Raw genomic sequence first — 22,611 nt, 5'->3', positions numbered from 1 at the left:
CTTATATGGGACGTAGGCTCTTACAAGTACCCCTTTGGGCCATAGGCTAGGGTTAAGAATTTTCCCTTCAAAGTCAACAGGAACTCCCACCTTGTAGGATTTATATGTCTTGAATTTTGTTTTAAGTTCTCTGCACTCGATGTCTGATATTCCCTGACCTGCCAGATGCTGAGAAATCTCTTCGTCCGATGTACTTGTACTAACATATAATGTTGTCCGGTTCTGGTCATTTCCAACGTTCGAGTCATAAAACTATTATTCCGCATATCTATTATACCGTATTGTAAAAATATTATTTATATTTTACTAAGATGAGTCGTTTAGGGTATAATATCCAACAATTTAATTCTGGATGAATTCATATTCAATAATAAAAACTCCTCAATGCTTTACAAAAGATCTTATAATCAATGGCTGCATGAACAAAGTCAATAGTAGTGAAAGAATATCGTAAAAGGATTTCTACACTCACTCAACGAACAAATGTGCTTCTGTCACTTTTACAGCTGTTAAAAAAACTCAACAGACAACAACATCCAAGCAAGAACAAATTGTCATTGTCGTCGTCGTCGGACGTCGTTAGTCGTTCTCGTTGTCGTTCTCTCTCACTCTCAGTGTTCTGTTTGTAGTCTTATTTCTAGAGTAGATGGATAGATAGATTATTAAAATAACATGAATCCATCCTAGGCCAGGCCTATTTGATATCTAAGCCGAATCAGTTTTGATTTAATTTTTATAATGGCTTTGCTATTTTAACCTAGAGTCCTCGATGGAAGTTTGAGACTCAAGCAGCCTAATTTTCAAAACAAGGTCCTATCCTACCATCAACATTTGGATTCATAAGATATCATTGATTACATAGGCTAGCTTCTCTAGGAAAATGGATACAGAGCTTTGTGATAGTTTATTGAAATGGGTAAGTTAAACTACATTAACATAAGTTGATTATCAGTGATGTAGAAATATTTAAAATTAGGTTAGGGTACAGTCCTAATCAAGCTTTTTGGTTATAAACATGTAGCATAAGCTTAGGCAAATTAGTTTAGATGGATTTTGTATCCGGTTTATTCACTTCTAATATGAACATGTACAACAAAATAATTTTATGACAAATTTTTGGTGGACACACACATAACTTATGTGATCCAGATAGGCTAAGTTAAAAGTGGCAAAATGCCTTTTCTAGCTGTAACTCACAAGAATCCATCCATGACCTTAACTTCCATCCTAGAATCCACTGTTTACGCAGGTAACTCCCATAAGGCTCTACCACAAAAAACTACACCTTTTCCAAGATGGGATTTAAACCATAAATCATGTAGGTAGCTGTTTCCTAACCAGGATACATCGACTGCTCGGCCATTGATAAGACCGCATGTCTAACACACTTACAAAACCCAGTAGCATTTGTTGGTACTTTCGTATTATACGGAGGCCACTTATTTTACAGCGCGCTGCGGCGGTTAGGATAGGTTGGGTTATCATAAATATGTTTGTAGGACTTTCCTCATTTCGTTATGAATTGAATGATACCAGATGAGTCATAACAAATTTATGATAGGCCTAACCCAACCGAACATAACCACTGCAGCCTATAAAGTGTGGCCTCCGTATAATATGAAAGTAACTTAGTTACCCATTTTTTACTATAGGCCTAAGTCAACATGAGGTCAAACGCTTTTCAAGGGAAATGTCCAAACTCATATAATTAAGTTTTGTAAGTAATGTGCTGGAAATTGAGCCCGTCCCTCCTGCACCAAAGTTCGAGACGCTAACCACAAGGCTAGCAACACATCGAAGCTTTCAGCTGTTTGAAAGTTTTCAGCTGTGAAGTTTGGATAAGCTACCAGGTTCAATAAATAAAACCTTTGATAGATTGGCCTTTGGAGCTCAAAGAGTCAAAGGTCTTGGTATGTTTACCCATTTAGCTTAGCTTCCAATTAGGCCTAACTTAGACCTCATTTAGGCTAGCTGCAGAGCAAAGACCCAACACATCTATTTCCTGACCAATAACTTGAATCTACCTAGGCCTATACGATGAAGGGTGGTTTTTGCATCACCAGGCCTGAGGCCAGAATATTGATTTGAATTAAAGGCATCAGAGGATTAATTTGTTGATAGTCTAGAATCAAAAACAAATTATATAGGCTAGGCTACTTCTAAGACACCAATGGAGTTATCAGCAACTTGGTATTTATTTAACCCTAGATCACTAAGCCTTCGTAATATTAACGACGACAGTTGGTAAAACTGGTTTGGGGCTGACGCCCCGCCCTCAAACTCCTCTCTCTCTCGTGACAGGTCCAGTAATTGGCCTTGCAATTCAGTCTAGGGCCAGCTGTCCTGTGGTTCAGTTCGGTGTGTGTGTAAGATAATTGAAGTGTGTTTCGTGATTTTTAAGACGGCTTATGAAGATAATTGAAGTGTGTTTCGTGATTTTTAAGACGGCTTATGATGGTTAATTCTTGTAAAACATATGAATGCTTAGTGTTTGCGTAAGTTTTTCTTTAAGGTTTTTATTTCTACACGAACATTATTATTTTGTAATTTATACTAGGCCTATCTTGTTATTCTTATTAACTTTATTTGACAAATGGCTCATAATGATAGATCTTTAGACCTGAACTCTATTAAGAAAATTGTTGCTTGAATAAAACATCAAAGAACCTCTCCCGGATGATACAACTAGTGATCACAAGAATCACACCACTATTAACCATATGTATACCAAATAAAAGTATTAAACAAACAATACTTAAAAAAAACACCATCATTACTTATCATTACTTGCTAGGGTTTGAGTAGTGATGAGAAGATATTTTAGAAAGGGATGACGTTCAAGATAGTGATAGTGCGGATGAAAGTTCAAATGATAGTGATAAGGATCCCGAGTAGAATCCAAATGGGAAACATGAGTCAATACTCGAACGCATTTGTAGAAAAAAGGGGAAGAAAATGCGCTACCTAGAAGTCTGTGATAGACTTTACTGATTCAAGTCATATCCGGACGATCCTCAACCTCTTGAAGAAATAGAGACACCCGTATCACCTTATCTCAAGCCTACAACAGTGGAGCCCCCTGTAGATATACAACCTGTAGAGTCCCCATCTTTGATTAATCTGCATCCCATTGAGACGGGTCCGCGGAATTGGCTAACTCTGGAACTCGCTAACCCCATGTTAAACGCCCTATCTTCAAAGTTGGTCGATGAGAGGAACTCGCTAACTTGTTCGGTTTCGGAATTGGCTAACTCCGGAACCCGCTAACCCGCTCTAGAGCCGGGTTAGCGAATTCCGTCCTCGTACGGAAGTCGCTAACTCGGTCCCTCGGCGGAACTCGCTAACTCCCAATCAGAAGCCTCGCGGGCCGTCCAATGGGAGCCAAGCACGAATATTTTTGGCCAGTGTTGCCGAAAGTGTAGTACCTATATCGTATCGGTACCATAATGTCGTATCCTACGATTAATTAGGAGGCAACGTAGTCGATAAAATAAATATATTTAGAAGTATGTTTGACATTATTCTTATGATTATTTGGGTGGAAAATGCATTATAGTCTTACCATAGACTAACCAACACAAGTAAACTTTACATCCCATTGTAAACTTTGAAGCTCGTTTTTCGTGTGTAGTTCATGTCCGGTGACACTGATCGCTAGTGTCGACAAAATTGTGTTTCTATTATTTTATAGTTAACTTCATGATTTGTTCTTTACTGTTTGGTTATATAACTAGGGGACGTGTTATTAGTTGTGATTAGAACGTTTTATTTGGTTAAAAGAGGTTTTAAATTACTGAAAACAAGAAACAATTGTAAACAAAACACGACCTCTAAAGACAGTGCACCGGACAGAACTAACAATACAACTGTCTTCAGATGATCCATAAGGATGAGAAATGTACTAATATAAGGGAGTATGTTTTATATGTAGGTTTTTACTTAAATAGTAGCTTATTGGTATGCAAAAAGATAAAAATGCACATTTAATTTTCATCTATTACATGTTATGAAATATCCATTTTCGTAGTCCGCCATTTGTTTCTTTTATTCAAATAAATACCATTTTGTGAACTTCTGCAAATAAAATTATTGAGTTCGTATTTTACTGGGCTTGTAACCTTAAATCATAAATCATAATAAAATTTACACGTTAAACGTCATTACAGAATTACAATGTAGTGGTAATGTATTTTTAAATAGAGCTATTGAATTTAAATAAATATTTATCAATACATTATAAAGTGGTAGGCCTAATTTATTCATGAATTGCATTAAAAGTTAGTCTATGCATAAATACAACTTGTAAATTTCTTTTATCGTAGGCTATTAGTGTAGAACCCGGGTCATCCTCCTAATTTTGTTGAATTAATATTAATTTTACGTCTTTCAGTAGGCCTACTTTTTAAAAGTCTGGAGTTTTTCTCCAGGCTGGTTCTAAATGGACCCAGGCTTTCTTGTTTGTTACAATTCTTATGAATGGTGGTCATAGCTAAAATTACTTGATCTTATCCAAAAACAAAGCTATTGTCTATTGTGTAGCTCAGTACCGGGGAACGGTGAACCGAGCAATGGCTTGGTATAGTTTATATCGATTGTGAAAGCAATATAAAGGAAACCCAACACTCAAATCAGGAAAATCCGTCAATTCGTTTATTAAGAACCGTGAATTAAAATAACCCTGTCACGTTTTATTATATGAATATTATATCTCCTATTTTTAACTAGTGGTGCTTAGGTGTACAATCTAAAAACGGTTAAAACATGTAACATTATTGCTAAAAAATTCAACACATTTTAGAATTAGGCAACTATTTACTAGTAGGCCTACAATGCTTTGGTTCAAACTATTAGGCCTAGATAAAAACTTAGTCTATGTCATAAAATTGTACACGTAAGTTGGACGGTCCAACGACGAACATTTAATTTAAAATCTATGAATTAGTTATGAAAGTTACGATGGTTGATGACTGTATTAATTAATGGTTTTGGTTTATTACGACATTACAATTAAATCTGTTTCCGTGTTTAAGAACTTATGCGTGTATTTTAGCTTAATTTCGTAGAGGTTTAATTATTTAGTACCAATTAAACTAAATTTTGAATATTTTTCATATTCTAATTTTTTTTTATACTGATGGCATTTATATTTAAGATCGAAATCATAAACATTCAACTGGCCATTGTACAGTTTAATAAAAAAACACTTTTCATGATTTTTTAATTGTCTTTTAATTACTTTGGGCTTGTTATCTGTTAAAAGTGGAATTGATAACAAAAAACAATAACATTTACTGTATCTTTATAGACACCGACATTTTGAAATACGGCAGTGTACGATTATTTTGTCGTACAAGGTTGGCAACGCTCCGAGCAGTGGGCGCGGCCGGGCTAGCGACTTCCAGAGTTAGCGAATTCCGCCGCGAGACAAAATCGAGTTAGCGGGTTCCGGAGTTAGCCAATTCCTGACTGAGACGGTTAGCCAGTTCCAGAGTTAGCCAGTTCCGACACACGACCGAGTTAGCGAGTTCCTGAGTTAGCCAATTCCTACGTCTCATTGAGACAGATCCAACTGCATTGCCCCTATTATCCAGGGGTGCCCATCCCCCCCTAGACTCATGACGCACCCCCCCCCAATTGAGCAACAGCCCCCCCCCCATAAATGATGTACACAACAAATGAGAAACATTATTCCCCCGCCCAGCACTATTTGTAAAACTATAAAAGAAGTTTTATAATTTTTTTCAGATATTTAAAATTCAAACCCAGTTAATCTATATCAATAAAGTTATAGTTTTGTCTGTACATTGTTCAGAATTATACATATTTTGGGTTATTTATGTTTTATACATTAAAGAAGTTGAAACATGTCTTATCTCCATTTATGTCCGTCTGTCACGGCACAGAAGGCATTTTATGCAGCCTACTCATGGCCTACTCTAAAGAAAACTAGAGTACCGATTATGATTCTAATGGTTTAATTGTATCCACAGGATTGGCGAGAGAGTCCTTATAGCCATTAAAATATGACATCACTATTTTGGAAATAAAATAACGGACGATCAAAAATACAATTTTGTGTGATTTTTCTAGTTTATTTTCTCCATGTTTACTACATACGTCATTAATTTATGAAATACTAATAATCTGTTAAGAGAACACGTATACAGGGTGACAAAAAAGTCTGGAAACGGTTTAATATCTTTTTAACTAAATTCGTTAGAAAATTATATTATTTTCTCCATGTTTACTACATACGTCATTAATTTATGAAATACTAATAATCTGTTAAGAGAACACGTTATACAGGGTGACGAAAAAGTCTGGAAACGGTTTAATATCTTTTTAACTAAATTCGTTAGAAAATTCAAACCTTTTACATCAACTTATATGTATGAAAACTACTTTTTGCAATCATTGCCATTATTTGACCTTCACCAGGGGACGGCCCACGAGGAGTAGGTCAACATTAGCAGGGAAATCTGAAACCCGGTTAAATTTGTTTTGAAGATTGAATACTATTATTCTATGAGCTAAGCTCTCAAACTAATGTTTAATACGAGTATTTGCCCATACTAAGGCCTGTGCAGGTATATTTCACAAGAACTTTGGACAGCTGCCATTTTGTAACGGATGAACCTTTTTGGACGCGGTTTCCGGCAATGAACTCCACTTGACCAGACCTTTAAAATGATGTGCATATCAACCTATGCTTACGTTAAAGATTATGTACCTACTCCTCGTGGGCCGTCCCCTGGTGAAGGTCAAATAATGGCAATGATTGCAAAAAGTAGTTTTCATACATATAATTTGATGTAAAATGTTTGAATTTTCTAACGAATTTAGTTAAAAAGATATTAAACCGTTTCCAGACTTTTTTGTCACCCTGTATATGAAATTACCAACAGCTGTTTTGATAAAGATTCTTTTCCTAGCTGTCACTGATATGTTTACATAAATGTTCTTTAAGAATACTGTGTAGGCCCTAACCATTTCCGATCACGTTTGTAAGCAAATCTAAAACCAAGTGAGATTAATAACCGTGTGGCTTTGGCTTACATAACGGGTTTGATTTATCACGAGTACTATATGTAACTGTAAATTAAATTAAATAACTAGCCATCATCCAGGTCGGGAACCAGAGATTCTGTGTGTATCAAGTTGTACTTGAATTTGATTACAGGGAAAAGACCGTGAATCAGTGTTGTACAGGACTGGAAAACTTATCTTTCTATATAAATAAAATTCGAGTTTTATAAGTCACCTCAATTTAAGGAATTTTTTATTGCCAGAATATCCATAACGAATTGTCAGCGTCTTTCCCGATATAACGATCCCCTCTCCCTCCCTTTAGAAACATCACAGCTCCTTTGATGAAAATGAAATGGAAACAACGCTTGCGCCAACAATCGTCTGCTCCGTTATACACTTCTGTCTGCTGTGCGCTATGTTACAACAGATTTCAGATACAACAGCTGGGGAATGATGACGATATAATGCTTAGTACACTGTGATTGAGTGATAACCATGGTAACTTTAGTAAGGCTGTGATTGGCCAATGAGTAGGCCTAAATATGGCGACTTGTTGAATTTGTGTATGTATTGAAGAGAAACCTATTAATGAACAGAAGAACAAAGAAAGAGAATAACAAGATTGTTCTCGTTACATTCTTTTTTAAGAGTGTTTTAATTATCTCTAAATATAATTTTACACTTTTTTTATTACTTATCTATCAATTCCTATGCTGTGATACAGCATCGGTAGCCTATCTGTCTATCATGAGCAGTACCTTATAACACACTTTCTAAAGGTTCCTTTAATATTTACGTTATTTATAGCAATGTAATGTTTGGCTAGTGATTAGTTGAGTTTGAGTTAGTTACAATTTTAAACGTTGCCGTTTGTACAACTGAACCAAGATAAATGATTTGAAATTTACAATAATAATGATTGTGCAATATTGAATTTCGTTTATAAAAATGTAAATCGTGACTTAATGGCTGTTTACAGCGTTTTAATGAGTTTGTCATCTGTTTTTATACTATTTTGGATTAACCTATTTTTCATTCCCCCCCCTCTCCCTATTAACTCAGGTAATCGAGTATACACAATAGTGTAAAGTATTGTAGCCTATGCTACTTGCTACTTGATTGTATTTTAACGAGCTTTATGTCAACAAAGCGTTCTGCTGTGTGGTGTAGCTGGACGTGTCTGTACCACGCGTTATCTTTTATCTATCACAGCAGTTGAGCTATCCCGTGCGCTCCCTCGCTTAAGATCTCACGTCTTGCTAATCTTAAATAATAACTTTCTACACGAATCCTAAACTATCCTAAAATCCTATTTTAACTAATTTAATTCAATAATATAACTATTGTCATTAATTATCCACTTTCTATCTGGCGATTTCGTAATGTGTTTTGGATTTTCGTCACGTTGAACACTGTTGCAATAAACTTTAGCCCCCCCCCCCCATTTGAATTTTTTGAGCCCCCCCCAAGAATTTCAATGACGCAGTCTGCGTCACGGCCCCCCCCTTGTGGGCACCCCTGTATTATCACCTAATTCATTTTATGGTCCACAAACTTTTCAAGGAGTTACTAGTGAACATGATTTACAGCCAGCAGGTGTTGGAATCAATGTACCTGTTGTTGAATATGAAGATCCAACGAATGGTCCAAGCACAAGCTCTATTAGAGTATTCCATAGAGGAATATCTCGTACATGAGGAAGACCCACTACAGGCATAAGATCAACACTTCACAGATACAGATCAACCACTTCGCACAATAATTGCTATGGAAGACAAAACAACTAGTTAAAATGAGCCAACATCAGCTAATTGTCTGAGCTTCCTGTATCACTGGTGCAGGGTGTCCACATTCTGGAAAGTCAGGGATAGTTATGGAAAAAAATTCTGGCCATTTAAAGTCATGGAAATAGGCAAAAAGTCATGGAAATCCCCAATGATGGATGCATTTGTTTTCAATGCTCTAGTCGGCCGTAGCCCCGACTATTGTACCATTTTTCAGGATTTTTCACAACAATTCAATTTATTACAGTTTTGTATTAGTTTATGAGTTTTAGTTTGTATTTATTCAATACAATCTGTCCACCCTACTTTTTTATCTAATAATTTGATTTAATATTTGTAGGATATTGTTGCAACAGTAGTGTATATTACAACTATGTATGTTAAAACTTTATTCTTACAACTGAAATTGCAACACTGTAAACTCAATAAAAAATAGATAATAAAAGAATATAGATGGGGGAAAAGGAGAGAGTGGAGAGAGAACTTGGACAGCTATGGAGACAGAGGAGGCTGGGTTTTATTTTTTCTTCCTTTTTTTGAATACCATATTTTTGCATAATGTATTACTCCGTTGTTACCTGTTAATACATATTTCAGTATCTTTTGTGAAATAACTTGTCAAGGCAGTATTATTTGTGTGTGTAGGCCTACCTACTTTATAATATAATTTTGAGTAAAGTTCGTGAGTCTTGAAAATCAATAGTAAATGGTCATGGAAAGTCATGCATAGAAATTCATGACAAATTTTCTGTGGACACCCTGCTGGTGCCTTCGGAAGCAAATCCCCTTATATTAGTGTCAAACACGTAAGTTATTCGTGGAAGGGCCATACTCTATGTAGCACCAGTGCACCTCAAAGACAGAATGCCCCGGTCAGAAATGTGGTGTACGACCAGGTCCCAAAAACAATGCAAAAAATGCATATACACCTAAAGAATGTTTTGAGCTGTTCTTCACTCCTGAAATGGCTGTTCTTCACAACAGCCTCCGTAAATTATATGGAATTGTTTGCTTTCTTTGGAATCCTACCTTTTCTGCTACAATGAAAAATAACCACTTATCAAGTAAAGATATGTTTGATCCAAAGCTGTGTGGGAGTCAGTATCAGACTGTGATGAGCAAAGTTGTTGATTTTCTTTGCTTTACTGTCAGATTTATTGACAAAAAAACTTGTGCGGAGGGATCTACAACAGATCCTTTAGTTCCAATCAGAGAGTTGTGGGATCTGTTAGTTACATACTACAGATATAGCTACAAGCCTGGTCCCTACATTACAATAGATGATCAGCTTTTAGCATTCAGAGGGAAATGCAGATTTAGGATGTACTACATCCCTAACAAACCTTCTAAATATGGATTAAAACTAGTGATGTGATGTGACACAAGCACAAACTATATGTTCAATGCTATTCCGTACATTGGCAAAAAAATTTTATTACTGTAGGCCCTACAGATAATTTACCAGTAGCAGAGTATATGCTCAAGGAAATATCAAGATCAGTGCATGAAAGCAACTGCAACATAACGTGCGACAACTGGTTTACCAGTGTTAAGCTGGTGGACGATCTACTGAGGCCTCCCTACAATTTGACTTATGTTGGCACAGTAAGATCAGACAAAAAGGAGCTGCCACAAGAACTCAAAAATGACAAAGCTAGACCAGTAGGAACATCAGTTTTCTGTTTTGGAAGTGAAAAGACACTTGTATGGTATAAGCCAAAATCGAAAAAAGTTGTTCTTCGGATTCCCATTGTGCACGACAGCGCAGAGTTACATCCAGAGACTAAAAAGCCAACCATTATCTACTCCTACAACAAGACAAAAGAAGCAGAGGATACATTAGATCAAATGGGTCAAAACGTCAGCTGTAGCCGAAAAATTCGTCTTTGGCCACTATGTATGTTTTACAGCGTGCAAAACATCACATATATAAATGCATATGTTATACATATAGCCTAACAGTAAAAATAAAAAAATTCCCGGAATAAACTTCAGTAGACATTTAGCGCGATCACCAGCGGGAAATTTGTCTTGCAGTAGTTGGTACGACTCCTGAGGAAGGCATATCTTTAGTGGGGGCATAGCTGAAGAGCTGTAGTAATGAGTGGCACAAACGGCTTTGTGAAGGCCGTGAAAGCATTGACGATAACCCTCGTAGTGTACCTCCTTCAACAGCAGAGCAACCAATGACGAAAACATTCAGCAAGTACAAGTTGTGCGTGAAAATGACAAAATAATAAAACCCAACTCATCTTAATGATAAAAAAAACTTATATCCCTGGTTTCTTTAGGGAACTGGTAGCCTACTTCATAAATAAATAAAAATCCCTTTATTGGTCAAACGTTTCACAGTACAACTGCTTTTCAGAACAACTCTTGTCATATACAATAACCAACAATAACTAAACTAACAAACAAATAAATAGACACAATAACAAAACAGAAACATGAAAATCTAAATAACAACTAACCATGAGTGTACAATTCCTTAATTTTGACTCTAAAAGATGGCAAGGCATATTTTTTAGGCCAGAGGGGAGGTCGTTGTACAGCTTTGGGCCGAAGTACGAGAAGCTTCTCCTTCCAAACTCAAGCCTCACTCTTGGAAAGTGAAGCTGGAGACTTCCATGGCATGAGAGTTTTTCAGAAAATTATGTCTTCTTTGCATTCTAGATTAGATTATTTAACCTGTTTTTAACACCCTTATCTTTCCCAATTCTGATCAGATCTATCTTTCCAATAACAATTTTGTCTTTAGTCAAACTCTTAATATTTTCACTAAGCCAAGGAGCCTTTCTCTTCGTAATCTTTTTGCACACTATTGGTGCATTGTCATCAAATATCTTTCTAATGTTTGACGTAATTAAGGTTTCCACAATATCTATTTCCTGTTCAATCATAATACTGTTCCAGGCCAATGCGGTAATCTCAGTCATAACTCGATTAATGTCGAAGTTTCTATAATCTCTATATTTTATTAACTTGGCTTCAGGTTTGTTCCTACTTGTACTTAGTATGCAATAAATTAACTTATGATCTGTTATGTTTATGCCTCTGTGATCTGTTATACTCGCAGCATACACTATGCTGGTCCTCTTGACTTCAGTCAACCTGTCCACAATGATGTGGTCTAACAAGATGGCTGAAGTTGCTGTTACTCTCGTTGGCTCATTAATTAGTTGTACAGCACAAGCTTCTTTCAAGAGTTGGCTGTAATATTGACATTCATTACTTGATTCCGACATGAGATCAACATTCAAGTCCCCTAAACAAATGACATTGCTCACTTTGACTGCAAGATCCACAAACAAAGAGTGGAACAAGGAAGCAAGGCAAGACTGCCTCACATTGGGCGGTCGATAGGCCACACATAGTCCGAGTCTCTCACCACTCATTTTCAAAATGATACAAAGTGCCTCTATGCTAGGGTTCAAACTATCTTCAAAGCTGTGGCTTCAAAGTGTATACCATCTTTGATGTAGATGGCAACACCACCACCTCCTTGATCTTAAAATTCTACGTTTGTGTTACGATCAACACACTTATTCATTGCCAATTAGCTGATATGCATTGTTGCATAGTTATCTATGAGGCTTAGTGTTATTGGGAATTTATTGTAGCACAAATAAGACACAGCATGGTGTTTCCCCAAAGCTCGAAGAGTAAGAAGACATACGTTGAAAGTAAATCGTTGGTTTTATGCCTAGAATGATTTGAAAATAAGTTTCCAGGTGTGATTCCAGTACCTAATAAATCAACTATGATTGACATACCTATACAAATTTAAGGAAACCGGATCCGTAGTGAACAAAAAACAACTTAGACTTACAATTCATATTCCATTTGATCTTTGTAAAAACACCATGTTGAAACGTATCCACAATAAATTCCCAAAACTACTAAACTTCATTGATAACTATGCAACAATGCATATCAGCTGATAAGCAATGAACTAATGAAATAAGGGATATCAACATATAAGCTTGTTTTGTTGTTAAACAGAGCATCACAGTACTTGCAATATTTGGGTTGCGTTGAAAAAAAAACAACCTGTACACTATACACTTGAACCGGTATCAGTGACCTTAGAAATAACCTGCCTGGAAGTTAATGCAAAATGTACATTCATAGATTTATACAGGTCATGAAGTTAACTATTTATTTCTTAAAACTAAAAATTCTGTATGTATTTCCAGCTTCAAACATTTGACCTTGAATCTCCGCATGACAAACCTGAGGATGTTCAGGATGGAGTAGCAATGGCCCAGGCTCTACACCAAATGTAAGTCTCATGTGATTGGTAGGTATTATTAAAAAGAAAAATTATTTCATCTTGGATTTTGTTTCTGTAATATGCCTATATGATTATTAGTTGTATTAATTTTTATTCTAGTTTCCATGTAGCCACCATGAAACAGTAGGCCTATAATATCAAACGATTTTCAATAAACAGCATTGGCTACAAAACATCAACCTGATCCCCTCTCCATCTACATCATAACAAGGAGACCAGGGCCATATTTAGAATTGAGGAGGCCCCCCGGTGATTCTCACCAGAGAGGCTCCTCTATCTTCTGATTTTTCTTAGGTTGGCACTTAAGGGTTTAGAAATACACATTGTATTGTTTCAACACGATAAATTGACCTTTTGTTTTCAACCATCCGATCGGCAAAAAAATAGGAGACTAGCTAACAAACAAGTCTATTATTTTTTTGAAAAATAATATTAGGGGTTATAGGTCGGAGTCAGACATTTTTAATTTCTTTCGGGTTGTGTTAAAAATGTTGACCCAGGGTGTCCACATTCTGGAAAGTCAGTGAAAGTCATGGAAAAAAATTCTGGTCATTGAAAGTCATGGAAGTAGGCAAAAAGTCATGGGAAGTCATGGAAAACCCTCAATTATGGATAGATTTGAGGGGACTTTCAATGCTCTAGTCGGCCGTAACCCCGACTAATGTAGGATTTTTCAGTTTTTCACAAATGCACGACAATTTAATTTATTAAAGTTGTATAGGTTTATGAGTTTTGAAGTAATATTACAATCTGTCTCTTCTATATTTTATAATTGAATTTAATATTTGTAGATTATTGTTGCAACAGTCGTGCATATTGAAATGTTACAACTTAATTATTACAACTCAAATTGGAATACAAATAGGCTATTGTTATAATGTTTTGAGTTGTCTTAACTAAGTTAAAAGATAAATTTAGTAAACACCAAAATCAATAAAAATCAATAATAAGAAGTATATCGGAAGGAAAAAAGAAAGTGGAGAGAAATTTGGCCAGCTATGGTGACGGAGGAGGCTGGGTTTTTTCTTTCCTTCCTCATTTTTAATACCTACCATATTTTTGCAAAATTATTACTCCATTGTTAATAAATATTTCAGTATTTTTTGTGAAATTACTTGTCTAGCCAGATTTATCCGTGTGTGTATGTTATATATAATTTTCGAGTAAAGTTCGTGAGTCATGGAAATCAATGGTAAATGGTCATGGATAGTCATGGAAAGTCATGGAAATTAATGACAAATTTTCTGTGGACACCCTGTAGACCTTCGGGCATCGGATAAAAATTACGTAGTTTTGGAAATAATTAATTTAAAATACAATATTAATTATTGATATAGTATAATCGGTATATACAAAATCTTTAACCACAGCCAAATTGTAAGAGTCTTCTGTGGTCACAGTAAAATCGTGGATATCTGCTGCAGTCGCAGAGGGATCGTGAACATCATGTGCTATCACGGAGACGTCATCTTCGTCTTCTGTGATCGCGGAAAAATTATGAATGTCTCCTATGGCCGTGAAGAAATATTTAACAACTTGCGCTAGCGCGGAGACGTCATCTCTGTCTCCTCTGCGGGAGCGCATGATCGTCTCATCTGGCAGTGGAAGAATAGTTAACATCTGGCGCTATCGCGGAGACATAATCTTTGTCTCCTCCGATTGCGGCGGAATCATGAACACGGAGAAATAGTTAACATCTTGTGCGATCCCGGATGTCCGCCGTTAGGGAAATATGGCCCTGACCGAGATAATAGAATTAGCCGACTCTGGAACTGTCTGACCTGGGGCCCTATTTTTGAAATGGTTGACAGTTGAGTCAATCGTCAACACTCAACTCAACCAACAACAGGATTTGGTATTTTTGAAATCCAACAGTTGAGAAGTGAGTTGGGAATTACTAGTTGAGTGACTCGTTTTGGAAATGAAGGCATACGACCGCACAAAATTCAGATTACGTAATTTTGAGCCAATCACAATGCAGAGTTCTTGCAATCTTCGATCTAACCTCTTACTCTAAAATCTGGATCCTTTTTACCAGCTAATCTCAATCTACCATATTTTGAGACACTGAGGTAAACTGTCAACTCCGTTCGTGAGAGATTGAGGTTGTGTTTTGCTTAATCTTAGGGATTGCAAAAGTACCTTAATTGTATAAGTAGGCTTATTCAAAATAAAATTTACTATGGATGCTTGTTTTAGGCTGTAGCTCATTATAGGTGTACCCGAAATAAATTATTTGCTTTCTTCGTCTCTATTTCAAAACACATCACCTTATTTTAGTTCCCTTCATCGTTTTTGTTTCATGTTATTTTTAATTGTGTTTGTATTTAAGTTAAAGCTTAAATGGATATTTGCCATTGCACTGAACGCATACCGTAACTTAAAATAATTTGATCCCTTTATTAGCTTAATTAATTATGGTATTGAAACAAACTAACTATGATATTGTTCTCTTAACCACAATCTTTAATAAATCATAATAACAATTATCTTATAATAAGTTAAATTAGTAGGCCTAGTCTATTTCAAAGTATTGCGAACATACCAACAAGGATAAAACCCTTGATTTGATAGTCTAGTAATGACACAGCAAATAAAAAAAAAAATACAATTTTGTCTACAGAAAACAATTGCATAAAGTATTGGGTACTATGACATTGACAACAAATACATAACCTCTAATCGCAAATCGCAATTAGTACTCAGTAATAACAATATGGCGTAGACTCAAAAAGAGCAATTTTTGCCAAAAGATGAAGAAGAAAGTGCAGTCAACAGTCCACTCAACAGCTCGATAGGTGGTGAGTAGTTTTGGTTGGATAAGTCAACTGTCAATCGTTTGAAAAATACGAAAAAAAACGATTGGAAAGTGAGAGACTCAAACTCAACTCAACAGTCAACCATTTCAAAAATAGGGCCCCTGGTCGGTTGGCGGAACTGGCTAACTGTCCTACTCTGGAATCAGCTAACTCCGGGACCTGCACAATTTTGTCCCACGACGGAATTCACTAACTCTGGAAGTCACTAACCCGGCCCCGCCCACTGCACGGAGCGTTGCTTAAGTTATACGACAAAATAATCGTTTACTGCCGCATTTTAAATACGTCAGGGATCACAAAGACAATTGTTATTGTTTTTCAATGATCAATTAGTAGGTAAGAGGAGGCCAAAACGCGGACCTGGCCGATAGGCCCTACATCAAGTCGCAATCTGCCAGTTTTGGCGCAGTCATGCTGCTGAGCCCAAGTGGTCACAAGACCGTCCCTGACCAATCAGAGCGTTCCGAGTGCCTTGAACCATGATTCAATACGAATATTCAGGCTTGGTAGGTGCTGCAGCCAAACGATTACTTAAGGCATGAGCAAAACTAAGAATGAAATGAAGTAGGTGAAAAATGAGACCAGGAATGTATTACCACGCTACCGTATCGTTAACCACGTGCGCTGCAGTGTCAGCGCATTCCATGATATATCCGGCCAAGCCACGACATCTGGTTAGTATTGTTGAAATGAAATGAGAAAAATTCTTTATTTTACCAGGCAAACTTAACCTGACAAACGTAAATATAAAGAAATAATAATGCAATTAGATTTTTTATTCTAATATAAATCTACATATTTAACAAATCAAGCTAATAACAAGCTAACAAATAAGCCAGTCAACTTAAGCTTAAAGTAACAAATTTGTAACAAAATGAGGCAAAACAATTCTAGGCTGTCACACAACCATTCATAAGGCATCTTTGAATAATTTAACAAGGTTCTCATGGGCCTAGGCCTAACTGATAAGCCATTCTGATTTTCAGAGATCCAGAGTGGTTTAGTTACAATTGGTTGAGTAAGATTAAGACAACAGACACCAGAAATTGGAGACTCAAGGTAAGCTGTTTTATAATATAGGCCTAAATAGGTTAACCTATACTGATTTCCTTTAACACGTTCGCTACTGCAATAGTACGAAATTTGTCATTCACATAGACCAGCGACGCACATATGCGACGGCCGGTTTCCACCCATAGACTGCCATCGCATATTTGCGTCGGGGTTCTAATGTTATTATAATGCTTATATCTTTTGTAAAGGTCTATTTGAAGGCACTGAAATCCCTGCAGTGGTCTACAGAGATGTCTAACGCACAACTGCGTCACTTGGTCTGTGGATATGATGATTGGTGACGTAATATGATAGTTTGAAAAACTGGTCTTTACTTTTCTGCATCAATGTATTTATGTATGCAGTATGTATGCTGCATTATCCTATGTAGCTTTTATATTTGTTCAGTTATAAACTTATCTTGAATAATCTGTTTTTTTACTTTTGGTTATGTACCTAACTAGGTTTTTAAACCACAATAAAAATTACAAATAATTATATTATATTGGGCTGTATATAGATTTATTCAGAATAAATCAATGAATCAAGCCACTTTAAGTTCCTATGGTCAGCCTAAAGTCAAAAAAGTCAAATATTTTTACTAAGTTGTTAAATTGGTTTTTTATAAAAAAAATATTATTTCTGGTTGCAGCTCAGTACAGGTGAGTCACATCATCGTATAGTAAATGATAATAATACCATAGACTAACCAACACAAGTAGACTTCTCATCCCATTGTAAATTTTGAAGCACGTTTTTCAAGTCTAGTTCATGTACGTGACACAAAGGCGCTAGTGTCGATGAAACTTTGTTTCCATTATTTTGGGGTTAATTTCTTGATTTGTACTTTACTGTTTGGTTATATAACTAGGGGGCAAGTTATTGTTTATGATTAGATCATATTATTTGGTTAAACGAGGTTTTAAATGGCTGTAATAACGGGAAACAAATTGTAAACAAAACACGACCTCTACATAAACCGTACATGAACTAACAATAAAATTGTCTTCAGCTGTTCCATAAGGATGAGAAATCTACTAAGGGAGTATGTTTTATCTATAATAATACTATTGTAAATGTTGTGCTGATTATAAAAATGTATAGTTTATGAGAGTTATTTCAAGTTATTTCCTTTATGCAAGCTCTAAGCATATATGACAAATAACCTTGACATAGGCCTAAGCCCATCCAGCAATCCCCTCAAGTCACTTAAACAATTCTTATAGTTTTTATCCATTTTATCTTAATTATTTATCACTTTTTACAGTTTTTAATGCTCAAAAATGTATAGTGAGGACTATGGCCCGAGTTTAAAAAAGAAGCTGCAGATCTTTATTTAAAGCTATCGGTATTTTAACAGTTTAAAAAAATACATCTTATACATTAATAAATATTCAATACAATAAACAAAAGTTTCAACAAAATAAATAGAAAAAAAAAACAGTAAACAATGATCGTAAACAAAGCTGACAGACAACAGTCAACAATAACTAAATGAACACAACCGTTTACATAGATAAAACAATTGTTCAAATAGGAATAAAAATACTGAAACTATTGTAAATATATACTATAGGCTAACTCATGACAAATCATGTTAAACAGGGGGCTCCAAAGTAAAAAGAAATAATTAAAAATTATGTTAAATGCAGTCAAGTAGTCGCACATTTTCCAGTGCAGGAACACTCACCATTGTTGAAGAAAAAATATGGGTAACGTACCAATACAGGTTCTTTGTAAAAAGCAGAGCACGTCCTCCCTCTCAGACAGCCACACCTCCAATACACTACTGGTTTAATGGATCAATATAAAAGAAAAATCAAGGATAACATTTTCTACAAAAATGGCCTTGTTAGCAAGATATCCACCATTTTGTTTTTTTATGTTTTAAATGTAGGCCTATATCTTAAAAGATATTTGCGATATCCTTATGACATTTGGTATACAATTGTTAAAAGACATAGGTTATTTAAAAAAAAATAACCATTACAAATATTTGTTTGTTTCAAAGTAGCGTGTGTCGCATATGGAGAGTCAACTGCCCTTACATTTTTGTGATAAACGTTCCTAGTCACATAAGAAATAGAATTACGTTTCATTTGATGAAATATTTTCAGGTTAGTAATTTGAAAAAGATACTGGAAAGGATTACTGACTATTATCAAGATGTTTGCAACCAGCCTCTTCATGAGTCGGGAAAACCAGATGTTACAAAAATAGGTCAGTTATTTTATTTTTTAACCTGAGCTTAGATATTTTAAACAGGTGATACCTTGACTTTTAATTTCTAATCAAACTGGCTCCAAAAAGGAAGTATATGAGGCCGAACTGGAAAAACTGCGCTGGCATCCTTCAAGCAGCTAACCCCAAGCAGCAAAGAACCATATATGGAGAGAGATGTAATATGAATCCTTCAATGTTTGTATCATCTATGTACTTTCCTTGCACTCCTCCCTCAGTCCCTGAGTAAATCATATGCATCCGTCTCTATTGGGCCTCTCTCTACAGTAATTTATTATCAAAAAATTACGCTGGGTAGGCCACCGACCACTTGAATAGCCAAAAGAGAATTTCTTTTTGTTTTGGGCCATTTTTCCTGAATAGTTCATTTGTTTGTCCTTTTCTCATTAATAAAGGCTCCTCTAGGATTTGTCTGAACGCCAACATGGCCAGTCTGCCCCTGAACTCAACCTTAACTTCTAATCCCAATCAATCTAACTTAGCTAATCCCTGTATCTATCTGTGTGTTTTAACTTTTTCTCTTGGGCACCGATGAATTTGAGTGTTTAGCCCATGCCTTGTTGCAGGTCATAGAAAATCAGTATGATTGAGTTGAGATGTCCACATGAAATAAACTTGAACAGCACATAACTCTTTGTGACTTATTTTATAAGACGAGACGTTTACTACTTTTATCCATCTTAAACGTAGAGGTTAACTGTGAGAAAGGACCATTAAGTCCTAAGTTCGCCTCAATAAAGAAGCATTATATTTGTATTTTAACCAAATTGAATTGAAAAATCCTTGATTGCTCAACATACATGTTGATGTAACAGTAATCAAATCACAATTGTCATTGAAACACAATTATTTGTATATAATATATAAAACAGTAATTTTTAAAATTACAGTAATGCCTACATAACTAAAAAGAATTATTTTTTAAACTGTATACTGTTTACAAAAACATAAAATTCCATACAATGAAATATAGAGCAATAAAGTCTTAAGGTTTCAAACTTATTAGGGGCGTGCGATGCAACGAAAATGCATCGAAATTCCGATTCGATGCATCGAATCGCGATTAAAATCAGTGGGGGACAAAAAACGATTTGATTTTTGTTTTGAGGGAGTCAGTATCCATTTACAAAAAAAACGCCTGCAGAAAGTCAATGCAATACCCGCAATACAAGAGCGCGTTGTTGTTGCGTTCCCTTTGCGAAAGAGTTCTTAATTAATTCTTTGTATGTAAATATTACTTTAACTGTTTTACAATTATTTTGTTTTGACATTGCAAATGATGAGAAGTTTGGTTAAGTGTAAACAGTGTAAGACATATTTTACTACAGTAAACATAGCCAAAACAAATCACTCCAAAATCATTCTAAAAATAATACAAGTCTTAAAAATTGTTACTTGATACTTAACTTGTAATACTGATGTTTTAGACTGATAAATTTGGTATTTTTGTAGGTCTGAAGCTGGACCAATGCCCGTGTTTGACTTGAACTGACTTTATTTTACATACACTTCAGTGGACTGTAATATCTGACTTGCTTCGGTGACTTATTTGGGGCTAGACATGAAGAACAATACATACATTTGAAACAATGGGTTTATTAAGGCTTTCACTCTTCACAGTTAACATGGATTGTACTTTACTTTTACCTAGAAATTAAGTGTACCTTTTATCTTAAAGTAATATTTAACTTTATTTAGCTTTATTAGTTTAAATCTGGCCTGATGCATTTATTTCCCCAATACTTAAAAGTGGTTAAATGGACTTGGAGGAAGGAAGGGAAGTGGCCACATAATGTCTGTTGACTGTTACTGATGCTAATAATGTTCACTTATGATGTTGGAAAGATCTTTGTAACGACCCAAAACCCGTCAAGGGGTAAAAACCTGATTTTTAAAAGTTTCATTTTAAGTATTATAATTTTCTACGTTCGGGGTAAGCCGCGCCCGCGTTTTCAGCGGCATCGTAGGGGCAAGGGTCCTATGTCATCGTAAAGGGGATAGTTAGTTACCTACCCCACCGCCAGGGGCGATGGCGAAGAAGGACCAGAAGAGCAGACCTCATGGTCAGTTGTCCACCCGCTACCGAACCGTCAGTACGCCAGCTGTTTGGAGATAAATCCAACAGTCCTAACTTACGAGATTCTGGTCAATTAAAGATTCCCCCCCGTTCCTGGTAGAATTTTAAGGCATCAGGTTAGTGTGCTACCGAATTTATTTTTGTTTAATCTAATTTTTAGAGAAGTTTTATTGTTTTTATTTTACTGTGCCGCAGTCGCGCGCACCCCGCACGCTTTGTCGCGCACGAGCACACTGCCTTTTGTCTTTAACCAGCTGCGGAAATCATTTAAGTTGCCAGAACGATATCCGTAGTGCTTATTCCGTTACCCCGAACCGCTTACTTAAATTTGATTCAATAAACCCCGTATCGACTCTGTTGATCGACCGAGTCTAATTTTCCCGACACGTTTACTTTGGTGATTACCAAGTATAACGACCGAATCAGTTTCCAATTAATTAGGCTTATCCACGTTCACGATAGTTTATTCAAAATTCTAAATTTAGCTTCACATATTTTTCGAGTGGCTATGATGAGCACTTGTTAAAGGTAAGCTTAACATTGTAAGCATTATTGTTGTAATTAATATTCTGAGCCTATAAACTCGAAACGATAATTAATTAACAAACACGTTAGAGCCCTGGACTATCTCATTGTAGGCTAAGCTATCTGGACAAATTTAAGGTGTGACAGAATTTCCGGTGAGACGACAATTATGTACTATAAAATCTAATTTTGTCTCTCAACCCGAAATTTTGTCATATCTTACCCACTTTTGAAGACCTTTACATCTTTATAAGAAGTTATTACAGAAAATAATTACTTGAAGCACTATATATTTACATTTACTTTAAACCAATACTTAGAAACTTTAACACTGCACCAAACAAAACCCTAGCCAAGTTGCTTGTCTGAAGCTTGGAACCAGAAAGAGACAGAAAGTAGATTAAATCACCCCACTCCACCAGTAGTTCAGGCTTTGCCCACTAGAATTCAGCACCAATCAAACACACAAAACACTGCATTACACTTAGTTTACTCACTTTCCACAAGAGTAAGGAGATTGGAGGGAAATAAGGAGGGCCCAAACAGAAGCTATGTACACCTTGTAGTTTGAAAGTCTGATTCTATCCTCTCATTTGATCAATGTAAACCGTATTGAAAGTTTTAGTACAAATCTTAGAAATGTTTTATTTATTTAGCCTACACCAAAACATAACTTATTTGTAAAATCAATATTGTAAAATAGGTTACATGCTTAACATTATGATTCTGCAAGTAAAATTATGAAATAGGCAAGTAAAGCAGCTCACTGACATTTCCAGCAATACAGAT

General features: G+C 35.8%; 1 protein-coding gene across 2 annotated transcripts in view; it reads left to right on the top strand.

Moving 5' to 3' along the window:
• The first annotated feature begins 596 nt into the window (after positions 1-596).
• The window catches only part of LOC129005962 (protein Hook homolog 3-like), a 100,024-nt gene continuing 78,009 nt past the window's right edge, over positions 597-22,611 (top strand). Inside the window, exons 1-4 of one of the 2 annotated variants that reach the window (XM_054435039.1) lie at positions 597-916; positions 13,010-13,095; positions 16,913-16,985; positions 19,097-19,199. In XM_054435039.1, coding sequence (XP_054291014.1) covers positions 881-916; positions 13,010-13,095; positions 16,913-16,985; positions 19,097-19,199 — 298 coding nt within the window. In that variant the 5' untranslated portion in view covers positions 597-880. The remainder of the gene's footprint in view (positions 917-13,009; positions 13,096-16,912; positions 16,986-19,096; positions 19,200-22,611) is intronic. The other variant, XM_054435038.1, reaches the window with a different exon arrangement.

The sequence above is a fragment of the Macrosteles quadrilineatus genome, unplaced genomic scaffold (genome assembly GCF_028750875.1).
Source record: "Macrosteles quadrilineatus isolate MER2022 unplaced genomic scaffold, UCM_ALF_1.0 Scaffold_47__1_contigs__length_942521, whole genome shotgun sequence".
Classification (NCBI taxonomy): domain Eukaryota; kingdom Metazoa; phylum Arthropoda; class Insecta; order Hemiptera; family Cicadellidae; genus Macrosteles; species Macrosteles quadrilineatus.
The sequence above is the reverse complement of the archived record's forward strand: the minus strand, read 5'-3'. Positions and strand labels throughout refer to the sequence as shown.